Consider the following 11,836-nt stretch of genomic DNA (forward strand, 5'->3'; position numbering starts at 1 on the left):
CCAGAGCCTGATGCCATCGCTTCCCAGCACACGTTCCTTGTATAACCCCTCAGAGCAGGTCACAGACGCATCCTTGAGTATGAAGAGCCGGAGCGTGCAGACGCTTCGCAGATCGTAAAGTGCTGTGGGGCGTCATGGGCACGGGGTCAGGAGAAGCTGGCAAAGTGCTCCCGGGTGAAGGGTAGAGAGCCTGGCATGAGGGCAGAGCATGAGGAGCCCCGTGACGTCATGAATAGACGTTCTTCCAAAAGCCTGGAACCGCACAAGAACAGACCTGTCATCTGGGCCCGACCCGTGGGGTAGCGGGCTTTTTCTCTGGGTATGGCACAAGGCGAATGCGTGCTTCACCGGCTGGCAGGTACTGCTCTCGGTCATGTGCCTGGTTCGCCGAAGCATCTGAGTGGCTGGTGGCAGCTGTGCTGATGTGGCTGCTTTGGGCTCGCTGGCGTGGTAGGGGTGCAACGGAGGGAATGGCCACCGGCCACCTTTAGATCTTTCGTTGCCTCTCCACCCACCTCGCTTCACAGGCTGCAGCTTTGGACCGTGCAGCCCACAGTCTTCACCAGCTGGGGGACTGCTTGGAAAACGCTGCCCACGGGCCCTGGACCACGACCCACCATGGGGGCTTGGAGTCAGAAACCTCAGCGCCCATCGGGGACGGCAGAGGCAGCCCGGATCTGGAGAGCCTGATGCTGCGGGTGGAGGAAATGGAGGTAAGGTCCGGGGCCGCCCCCCACGCTTCTGCAGCCCAGATGCTCGTCCCGGCCCCACTGCGGCCAGCATCAGGCCTTGGGAGATGGGGTGTTTGCGAGGTGTCAGCACCCTGCCGGACGCAGCTCAGGACGTGGTGTCATCGGTAGGTGATGGGAGCCCCCTTGGGACCAGAGCTGGGGCCTGGACTTCCCACCCTGGCACGGGTTCCCTGCAGATCACACAGCATCTCTCTTCTTCACTTGCCGTGATGCCACCTCGGGACCTTTCATCATATGAGCTTATGCCTCCGGCAGGACCCAGCCTGGGGCCTGGAGTGTCCAGAGTGGGGAACTGAGGCTCGGTGAAGGAGCGGAGGACGTGGCTGCCGTCACCAGGGGTGTGCTGGGGCTCTGGGCCTCCTGGTCCTCCCCCATGCCAGGCGGTCCCGTCTAAGAGCCCCATGACCGAGTCTCTGTTTGGATTTGCTGCTAAGTAGAAACAGGAAGACCGTCTTTTCTTGGTTTTTAAAAAATAAAGTGTGTCGTTCGCCCCCGTGCTAACACAGTTACCCTTCCCGGGGGTACCCGTCCAGCCTGCAGCATCCAAAGCGGCTGGCTCTAGCCCTGTGGGGCGATGGAAACCTATTCCGACGGGGCCCATGGCTCACGTTTGAAGTGGTCAGCGGCCCGTGGGACAGGCCGCCCGTCAAGACAGGTTCTTGTGGGCAGTGCTGGTCTCCGTTAAGATGGGTCAGATGAACTCCCCGTTAAATTTTAGACTTGGCCTCGTGAACGCCCTTGCCGCCTGTTTCTGGCAGTGCGCCACATCGCATTGGTGAGCCGTTCTGGTGCGGAATGAAACTACTCATTGCTCATCATTAAACTTGTTTCTTTTACAGAAATACCGGGAGACAGTTTGCCAGAGATACAGTAAAATCGTATATGCTGATCCTCACCTGTGGGGGCAGGAAGGAAAGACGGGTGAGTGTCCCCCCGCATCCCCCCCATGCTCCCCCACACCGTATGCTGCAAGGTTTTGGACGCACAGGAACGTTGCAGAACTTGGGGACCTGCACGTGCCTGCACGCGCCGCCCGCCAGCCCATCCCCTGTGTGTGGGTGCGTGTCAGAGCGTGGCAGGTGTGGGCGCGCGTGACCCTGAATGTTGCAGCGTGTGTTTGCAGCTAGAGGGTCGCGTTTCTCTGTGGCTCTGTTTCCTTTTGAGATTGAACTTATATGTGATAAAAGCACGGATGTTAATTGTGTCCTTAGCTGGGTTGTGGCAGACAGGTACACGGCGGGCTTCTTGCACGTGAACACGCCTCCTGTTGATCCGTCTGCCTGCGGGTCCTGGGCTGTTGGGGACCAGCGCGTGTGAGCATGTGGGTGTGTGGGCCTGCGCGGATGCCAGCAGGTCCCAGGACAGGGCTGTGTGCTTCACTTTGGGGGAAACTGCCAGGCCTGCACCCGGGCGCCCGGCGGTCTGGGACTACAGCTGTGGTGACGGGCGTGGACTCGTGTCTTGTGGTTGTTTCATGCCCTCGATGAACAATGATGTTTAGAACGTCTCTCTGTGATCGTCAGCCGTGGCGTCTGTCTGCGTGAGGCTTCCTGGTGCTTCGTACGTTTTTGAACATCGTGGAGTCTTTTTTCTGGAATCGTAGAGTCCTCTGTGTTCCGAGTTAAGTGTTTTGTCAACTGCATCCGTTGTCCTCCTCACGCCAGCTTTAGTGAGCTGCGACTCACCTTCCTTGGACTCGGCCTTTGGAGCGCGTGGCTTGGCGGTTTCCCATGTGTTTGCGGAGCTGCCAGACCCCGGGACACGTCGTCCCCGCGTGCCGGCCCTGCTCTCGCGGCTGCGGGTCTCCTCAGACAGACGTGGGCCGGTGTTTGCCAAGCTTGTTCTCAGGTGTAGCTTGTTGTAGGGACGTTTCTGACTTCGAAAAACCTAACATCAACTTTTTCCTTTTTCCTTTTTCTAAGGAACCTTTGCCTACCCCCAAGTTCGGAAGGGGGTGTCTTGTTTTCTTCTAGAAGCTTTTCAGGTTTAGCTTTTGTGCGTATGGCTGGGTCCATCTCGAATGAAAGTTGTCCTGTGACATGAGGTAGAGGGGAGGGTCTGGTTTTGGTTCTCCTCCCGAGGGATAGCCCTGCGGTCCCCAGCTGTCTGCGGAGGAGACGCCCGCTTCCCGCTCCCCTGCTCCACATGGACACAGTTGCTGGCTCCTGTCACGGCTGTGGCCGGAAGTGCCACTCGTCAGCGGCCACCTCATGGCCGTGGGGAGGTGCCGCACACAGGGCGTGAGTGCAGAGCGTTGGTGGGGGGGTGGCCGCTGCTCTTCTAGAATCAGGCTGTGGGGTATGGCCTGGGGGGACGTGTGCACTGTGCCATATGCTGACGGACGTGAGCCATCTAAGCGCAGCGCTCATTTTGGCCTTTCGTGTGTTCTGTGGTTTTCAAGCCCCTGCCCCCTGCTCGTGGCGTGTGCCCCCCAGCCAACACCGTGAGGTGCCACAGCTGTGCAGCTGCTCTGGGAGGCTGGGGTCCCCTGGCCCCACCTGTGCGGGGCTCCTGCCGCCCCCACTCTGGAGCTCGGCTCCTCCCTCCCTCCCTTGCCTGCGAGCTCCCTGGCCGTCGTGCCCGTCGTGCGTCGGGGTCGCTGGTGAAGGATCTCCCCTCGTAGCCAGGCCGCAGAGCTGAGGCCGGAGTTGGTGCCCTGCTGTGCGCGTGCAGCAGGTTGCGTTGTGCAGCAGCCGGCCATACCGCAGGACTCTGCTCTCGTTTCAAGGACAGTTCGGGCCAGTCACTGCTGCTGAGCGTGTGAAGGCTCAACGTGCCCCCGACAAGCGCGGTCTACCCCGAGAGTGAGCACTCCTTGCCTGGGAAGTCCCGGAGTCCCGTGTCTATCGCTCTGGTTGCGTGCCCAGCTGTACCACAGAACCACCCTGAGAGTGGTTTTTCCTTCTCTTATTCTCTGCTCGTGTGAACAGTGGACAGCTGTCCTGTGTGGTGTTTTTGCAAACACTGAGGGACGTAGCAAGGATGTAACAAGGATGCCATAGGCGCGTCGGCGTGAATCTGGCTCACCGGGCTCCTTCCCAGAGAGCAGCACACGTTTTCTTCCTCTACGTGAAACACCCTTCAAGTTTCAAGTGACCCAGAGCTCAGAGGGCTGTCAAGGTCAAGGCTCGTTAGTAAGTCCGTGTCCTGACTGCCGTCGCAGTTCTCTCCCGGCGATGCCCAGAGACAGACTGAACCAGCCAATTAAGCGTTCCGCCGGGAGTGCTTCCTTCCTTCCCTAGTAATCAGACCATCTCAAGATTAACAACGGACCCAGGTGCTCAGGCATCCTCGAGTGCTGGCCCCGATGGGAGCCGCCTCTTCTGGGGCTTCGCACAAGCCTCTGGCAGAGCGTCCTCTGGGCTCCCGAGGCTCCTGAGCGGGCTCATCGCGTCTTAATGCCAAGTCCTTGTCGTGACTTTAAGTTCGCCTTTTCTTTGCAAACCGGAGCATTTCTGCCCTGTTGGACCCTGGTTAGGTTTGAGAGATGGGCGTGTGGCCTTGCCACGGGCCCAGCTGCGAGGATGGCTCTGGGACGCCTGCCGGCGTGTCTCCGCGGTCACTGTCTGCTTCTCCTCTTCTAGGGCAGGCCCCCCCAGCAGTAAGTGAGAGGCCTCTCTCTCCTCATCCAATCAGGATCACAAAGACCCCAACTTGCAGAGACCCCGACGTGAACATCGTGTTGGAAGAACCCAGGAATGCCAAGTGAGTGGAGTTGAGACCAGCATCAGACCTGTGTCCAGGTGCTGGCTTGCCCCTGGGAAGCCCTGGGGTCCTTTGATTCCTACAGGACAGAGCCAGACCTCCCAAGCTCCAGGAAGGCCCTGGGAAGTAGCGTGCTTGCGGGGCGGGCAGCGCCATTGTCCCGGCTCATCTTCTGTGACAGACCTGCTTCGAGCGCCCACTCTGGCCTCCGGTGCAGCGGCTCCCGCCATGGGCAGGGCGAGCAGGGCGCAGTTGGGGGTGCTGGCTCTGTTCAGGCGGGAGGGAGGCCTTCGCCCGTCCACGTGGCGGGTGGAGGGAACCACTCAGCCCTGCTACGGTGCGCTGGACGCTTTCCTGACTGCCTTCTTCCCTCAGTTCCCTGGACGAAAGCGTGGGGATGGATGAGAGGTCTGAGAAGAGCGGGGCCCGCCTTGCACCCCTCCCAGAAGAGTGTCCGCAGAAGGACGGCCAGACCATGCTGCACGTCCCCCCAGGCCTGCGGCACAGCATTGGGGACTACTGTAGCCGCTTCGAGCAGTACCTCCGCCTGGTCGCGCACGAGGCTGTGGGCACCTTCAACCCGTGGCTGTTGGCCGAGAGGTCAGTACGATGTTGTGGCTGCGCCAGGGGGCCAGGCGCTGAGCAGGAGCGCCCAGAAGGCTCACAGAGGGACAGGCCGACATGTGGGCTCCCCAGGCGGGCTTTCTCTGCCACCTGCCTTCTCAGGCAGAGGAGCTGGCGAAGCAGGTGCCTATCGCTGTGTCAGGAGCACTGGGCGGCCTCCCTGTCGGGTCCGCGACCCGAGCCAGCTGGACCGGGCCGCCTCCCAAGAGGGGTGGCTGCCTGGGGTTCTCCCGCTACTGGTACTTGGAGAAGGAGTGTAAACCGTGCGTTTAAAGGCACATGTAACTTTGTTCCTTTGCACTGTGGCGCATGTGGGGGTCCTGGCCGGCACCTGACGCAGCCCTATGGACGGCTGCCGTCCCGGTCTCTGAATGGGTGCTGGGCCTCGGCCGGCCCTTCCTCTGGCCACTGCGGGCTGCTGCCAAGAAATCCTTCCCACCACGCCCTGCACGCCTGCCCTGCACGCTCGCTCGCCCCGCACCCACACCCACACCCGCCCCGCATGCCCACTCGCCTGCACGCCCGCAGTCAGACGCTCCCCTCGCGATGGGTCTCTGGCCTCCACGCCCCACTTGTCTCCTGAGACCCTCTTTCCTTCCCTCCCCACAAAATGGGCCCGACCGCTTTCTGCATCTGCGGGGTGGCTCTTGTCCTGGGCCGTCCTTCTCTCGGCACCTGTGCAAGCAGCCCCCACCCCGCCTTCCCGGGGGTCTCCTCTCTGGTTTGCCAAGCACACGCTGCCCCGTGCAGGGAGGCCAGGTTGACACTCCGCATCTGTGCCCCTTCATGCCGTCTTCCCCACAGACTCGCGGCTGCTGCGTTTCCATTGTGGGTGTCTTGGTTCCGAGCTCGCAGCTTCCTTCTCTTGCAGGAGTATAGGGGGCCCTGCCTGCACACTTGGCCCTCCCCTCCAACCACCTCCACTCGGGGAGGCCTTTGTGCTCAGTGGGTCTATCAGTGGGCCTCTCTCCCCTGACCCTGGGTTTTTCCCTTCTTTGCATGGCCCCTTAGGGTTCCAGTACCTGCCCTTCGCCCTCCCCAGTCTTGGGTATTTCTCCTACACATCTGTTGTGCGCGGTCTCCTGCCGAGGTCTGTGATCCTGTTTCCTTGTCTTGCTCTGAAGTGGGACCAGGATGGTGGCTCATGTCTGTCCCCTGTGTTGCCCCCAAGCCTTCCCTTTCCCATGCCCTCCGGGCCTCTTGATTCTTCTGCGTGCGCTGTGTGTTTGTTTTCTGGGGAGGAGGACGGGGAAGCCTGCTAGCCTTGTGTGTTCCCTGGCATGCACAGTGGGACGCTCCCTCCTCCCAGACCTGCCTGTGTCGGTTAGGCTGATGGGCCTGTGGCACATCTGAAATGAGCCGAGGAGGACAGAGCGTCTGTCGAGTGGCCTTCCCATGATCCATGATGCCTTTCATCTGTTGTCCTGCTCCGGGCCTGGAGGAGTCCGAGGGTTAGAGGCAGCGGCCTTTCTGTGGGCCTTCCCGCTGGGTCCTGCAGGGACTGCGCATGTGCACGTCCCGGCTCCGAGGGCTCCCGCTCCGGTCTTGTTCTCTTGCGGGCTTCTGGAGCTGAGGGTCGTGTCCACCGCATCCTGGAGTAGCCACTGGGGTCAAGGGAGTGAGCTCAGCTTTACTTGTGTTTTTCACGCCTCCACTGCCTGCCGCCGAGAACAGCGCTGTTCCCGTGTGGGAAAGGAGCAGACGGTGTGATCGGGCATAAGGGTGCTGGTGGGAGCGGCCAGGGTGGTGTTGCTCTCGACAGGAGCAGACTCACGGGGTCCCGGAGACCTGTGGCCAGAATGGGCAGGGGGAGCCGCAAACCTACCCATCCTTCGTGAATCCCTGTTGTGCTCTGTGTCACCCGAAGGCTGTGTGGAGCCATAGATGACGGCCAGCAGGGACAGGCAGGAGCATTGGGAGCCGTCGAGCCGCAGAGCGGCGGCAGGAGACCCAGCTGCTGGAAGCGCTGCGGAGGTCAGGGGCGTGGGAGCCGGGTGCCTGTGGGCAGAGGCATGGGTGAGTGGGAGGGGTGGGCGGACTCTGAGCAGGGCTCAAGCTGGACCAACCAGGACGCGTGTCCTCGGGAGTGAAGGACGCGGACACACGGAGACACAAGCTTGGGACACTGAAAGAGGAGGTCCTGAGGAGAAGTGAGTTCTCAGAAATTACGAGTACAATGGCCAGAGTCACCGGAGAGTTCACGAGCCAAGCCAGGCCCCCCGAGGCAGGCAGCAGAGCGAGCAGAAGGCAGGAGAGACAGGACTTTGCAGATCCGCTGCTGGTTCTAGGAGTCATGAGTCTAGGAGACGTCCCGGGGCTGTGGTGTTCAGCAGCTGGACCGTGGGTCACGCTCTGGAGGTGGGGTCGTCTGAGGCCGGTATGCGAGCCGTCTGCTCTCTGAGGAGATGGCGGCCAGCCCCGGGGCCCCTTCCTGCAGGGCCTGAGCGCCCTCTGCCCCCTGGGGCTGAGGCTTCAACAGGCTTCTGTTGTGGGGACACGGATGTTTGGGCTGTGGCAGCAGCCTCTGGTGGTGGGAGCCGCGTCCATGAGAACAGGGAAGCGGATGTGGGAGACGCTCCGGAGGCCACACATCCGCGGCGAGTGGGTATGTGAGGAGCGACGGCACAGACTGGGCAGAACGCGCCTCGGGACATCACTGCAGGAAGCCACGTGTGCGTCCCGTGTGGGGGGCAGGCGACAGATGGTCCCAGGGAGTCCCGCGGGCCCCTTCACGAACCTGATAGGAGAACAGCGTGTCGTTTTCAGCTCGACTCCACTGGAAGACGTCCAAGCATCCCGCAAAGTCCCCCGAGCTCAGAGCTCGGCGAAGCCATTGGATGAGGTGGCAGAGTGAAGGCGCCATCCGGATTCCGCCGTCACATGCAGCGCCCAGAAACCTGGTGGCCGGGCAGCAGTCCTCAGTGAGCTCCTGGGAACATGGGGCACCAGCACAGTGTGGGCGTCAAGGAAAGCAAGACAGGACTTAGGAAGTGAGACCCCGGCGTGGGAAGCCATCATGTGAGGGAAATGATTGAGTGGGGTGGGGAGCACCCGCCCCTGTGGAGGGAGGACGGAGGGCTAAGGAGGGTCGGTGGGAAGGTGGAGACAGGAAGGAAACGGGCTGTTACCCGGGGCACAGGGGCACCTTTGCATCTGTCTTGTAGTTTGGGGTGGGCGAGGGCCAGGAATGTCGAGAGCATAGTGGGTGATTCTGGTCGTGGTGGTCCTGGAATCAGGACCACCTCCTGCTCAGGGCAGATGGAGCCTCCACAAGCTACAAGCTGATGGTCAGCCCGGGGAGTACGGGGGCTTTTTGAGGACCTTCGGAGATGGATCCCAGGGGTGGGAGCCCAGGATGTGCTGTGGCAGCCTGGGAATGCTCCTGGCGGGGGCTGGGACCCTTTGGGCAGTGCTCTGGGCATCAGGACGGGGCTGGGCATGCTGTCCACACTGCTGGAGCCTCGGACCGTGGGTTCCAGAAGGTCTACAAGCCCCAAACACGGAAAGTGAGAAGAAATCCACGCATAGGCACATGTCGCAATTTTCTTGAAAAATAAGAGGAAACGTGAAAATCACTTGGAGGAGGGCAGAGCGGGAAGCAGAGCGCTAGAGGCTGCGGCGTGGGGCGTCCCGTAAGGGCAGAGGGGAGAGGGCCGCCACTCTGGCACAGGTGCATTACGGAGGTGAGGGGTTCCGACGAGTGAAGTGAGGATGCTTGTCACTGGCTGCTTCACCATGGGAAATGGCAAGTGTGCATTTCTGGGGCAGAGCAGAAGCGGGGCCAGAGGAGAGGTGAGCGTGGGCGTGTGTGCGGCGGTGGGTGTCCGTGGGTTCGATGACGCCCGCCCATGTCATGGCAGGATGAGCGTGACAGCTACTCCAGAGCCTCTGGGAGCCACCAGGGAGACGGCAAGAATGTCTGCGGTCAGGCTTGGCATCCAGGCACATGGGAGCAGAGTGTGCAACGTCCACAAGAGCAGCGAAGAAAAAATACCACAGATCTCCACGGAGTGGAGCAGGAGATGGGAGGGAGCCGGCGGACGAGGAGCAAGTACCCGTTTCGCTGGCAGTGAGGGGCTCTGATGTGTCGGGGTTGCGCTGAGTGGAGAAGACCACACGCATCAGGGGAGGACGGTCTGAGCCACAGAAGCTCCACACGTCTGGATGGGGGTGGCTGCGCGCTGTGGCTAGGCTGTGGGGACCCACATTCATGTTTCTCACCTGTCCTCCCAAACCCCCCAGCTTGGAATGAGCGGAAACTCGAACCTCCCGGTATTTCCCACCAGTAACCCAATCTAGGGAAAGGGGCAGACGGCATACGGTCCAAGCGGCTTGGACACGGCCTGTGTGCCCTCGGTGAAGCCCAGAGAGCCGTGGCCGCATGTGTTTCTGCTCGGTGGGCGTCTGGCGCGGACACAGGAGGGCCGGTCAGATTAGTGCGTGCATCTGTGTGCCACGTGGGGAGGATACGGGATGGACGCGGCAGGTGTCCGTGTGTCTGTCTGGCCTGTCTGCTGAGAGAGCCTCCATGCTGTGGCCCCAGGAGCACAGAGCACCTGGCTCCTGAGCGCCGTACTCCCTAAAATGTGCCCGAGCCCCTCGGGGAAATGGCTGGGTCTGGGTGCGGGGATTGGAGTGGGCACAATGGCCAAACCATCTCCCTGAGCCAGGAAGGAGGGGTCAGAGGACCAGGGGGCAGTTAGGGGGACCCAGGAGCAGCTAGGGGTGGGCGCCCATGGCCATGTGGGGCACAGGTATCAGAGGGGCAATGTGTGCACAAATATCCGGGATCAGTTACAGGCGAGGCCCCCTGCTGGGAAGGAGGGAGGGAGGGGCGAGCACGCGAGTCTGTCTGGGAAGGGGAGCCCCCCTGCAGCCATCCGACGGTGGCCGGGCCTGCACCTGTGCCCGAGTCCTGCAGCAAGGCACCCCTGTCAGGGGGGCCTGGCGCAGCCAGAGAGCTGGCCACGTCCCCGCAGCGCCCCAGCAAGCCACGTAGGATGGCCGGATGCACTGAGGGACACGGCGTCCCTTCTCTGGCCTTGGTTCCATAGGCCTGGACTGGGGGACATTCCACGAATAAAGACTTTGCTCTTTTGGAAAATGTCCAGGTTATGAGAGAGGCTGGGGTCGGCCACAGACTTGTTGGGGAGCTGGAGAGGCGGTGGGCCGCGGCTACAGCGCTGGCCTGGGTTGGGTCCTGCCCCAGAGTAGATGCTGTGTGGCACTTGGTGGCCGTGAGCCCATGTCTTGTCAGTGGCAGCATGGGGGTGACTGTCCCAGAGGAGGTACCCAGGGGCGGGGGCGGGCAGTGGTAGGGCATCCGTGGGGACGCCAGGTCCTGCCGCAGCCTGGCTGTGGGGTCCCGGCAAGCGGGGCCTCTGGCCTGGTGTTCCCTGTGCAGAGGTGCCACGGCCCCGAATCTTACGTGAGGCTCGGGGCTGCCCGCTGGGTGAGTCCCGGCTCCCATGGCCAGGCCCCTACAGCTGTGTTGTTTGTCTTCAGCTTCTCCGACGAGCTGGTAGATGAGGCTCTGGGGGCCGTGGCCGCGGAGCTGGAGGACGCGTGCGAGGACTACGCGGAAGCCGTGTTCACCTCAGAGTTCCTGGAGGCCGCAACCTGAGGGCCCCGTCTGCAGTGGATTTCCTCCCCGGGGCGCACGGGAGCCCCTGAGCCTGGCTGCCCCTCTGTGCCTACTGGGTGCTGCCCGCAGCAGGGGCCCCTTTCCATCCTCTCGTGGTCGTGGTGATGGCTCTGGTGGTTGATGATGGAGGGCAAGGTGTTTCTCAGCACCTGGAAATTGTGAATTTTGACAATATAATAGTTTCTCAATGTGTAGTTTCCCCATTGAAATCCTATGTTTGTTTTGCCACTGAGTCTGGTAACAGGAGCATGGGGAAAGGTGCTGGCAGGTGTATTTCCCGAAGGTCCACGTTGCTGCCCAGCCGCCTGCGCCCGTGGCTCCTGTGCTCCCGTCATCCCGAGCTCGCTTCCGTCAGTCCCCGCGACGCCGCGCTATGCAGACGGAGCCCACCAGCCCTCGGCGTCCCGCCAGCCAGTTCTCACTCCGGCGGTCCTCTGCACCATGGCCCGCAGCCTTGTCTCGCCCTAGCGGCCGTGTTCTGATGTCCAGACTGTGTCAGCACGCGGGGGCCATCGGAGGCCGTCGGGAGGGTCCCGGGCTGGTGTCCCTGTCCTCTGGGCCAGCATATTCCACGCCTGTGGACCCGCAGAGGACCAGGCGGGAGGAGAGGACTGGGCCAGAGCAGAGGACCCGCCTGGGTGCGGAAAGCCCGGCAGGTCCCCCGGCAGAGGAAGACGCCTGAGAGCCATAGCCGATTCGTTTCGTCCCCTCCAAGCTGTGTTTTGCCAAGAAGTGCCTCTGGCTTTTCAGAAACAGAAAAGGAATGTGCATGAAAGTAAGGCCACTTCCTGGAAGAAGGTTCTCTCCGTCAGCTGGCCTGGCTTGGCTCGGTCAGGGATGATGTGACTCCTTAGGACGCGGTCGGTATCACAGCTGGACTTTCTCTGGCGCGAGGGAATTTGAGGCAACCGCGGGAGCGGCTTGGCCATACCGCCGCGCACACTCCTGGGCCGGGGTGGTGCTGGCCTTCTGCTCGAATTCGTGTGGCCTCAGGACCAAGAAGGCTCTGGGGCCAAAGGTCGTCCCTGTGCGGCGCACGTGGTGGTTCAAAGTCATCTGTGGGGCAGTTTGTACTGCACTGATTTTTAAATAAACTAAGGATTTTCCAGTA

General features: G+C 61.8%; 1 protein-coding gene across 1 annotated transcript in view; it reads left to right on the forward strand.

Annotated features, from left to right (window-relative positions):
• Nucleotides 1-11,836, forward strand: part of KIAA0753 — a 32,522-nt gene extending 20,686 nt beyond the window's left edge. The window contains exons 11-15 of the mRNA XM_082708498.1: nucleotides 492-713; nucleotides 1,592-1,673; nucleotides 4,337-4,457; nucleotides 4,833-5,057; nucleotides 10,587-11,836. Of these exons, the coding sequence (XP_082564624.1) occupies nucleotides 492-713; nucleotides 1,592-1,673; nucleotides 4,337-4,457; nucleotides 4,833-5,057; nucleotides 10,587-10,704 (768 nt within the window). The 3' untranslated portion in view covers nucleotides 10,705-11,836. The remainder of the gene's footprint in view (nucleotides 1-491; nucleotides 714-1,591; nucleotides 1,674-4,336; nucleotides 4,458-4,832; nucleotides 5,058-10,586) is intronic.

This window comes from Mustela nivalis (assembly GCF_964662115.1).
Source record: "Mustela nivalis genome assembly, chromosome: 17".
Taxonomy (NCBI): Eukaryota; Metazoa; Chordata; class Mammalia; order Carnivora; family Mustelidae; genus Mustela; species Mustela nivalis.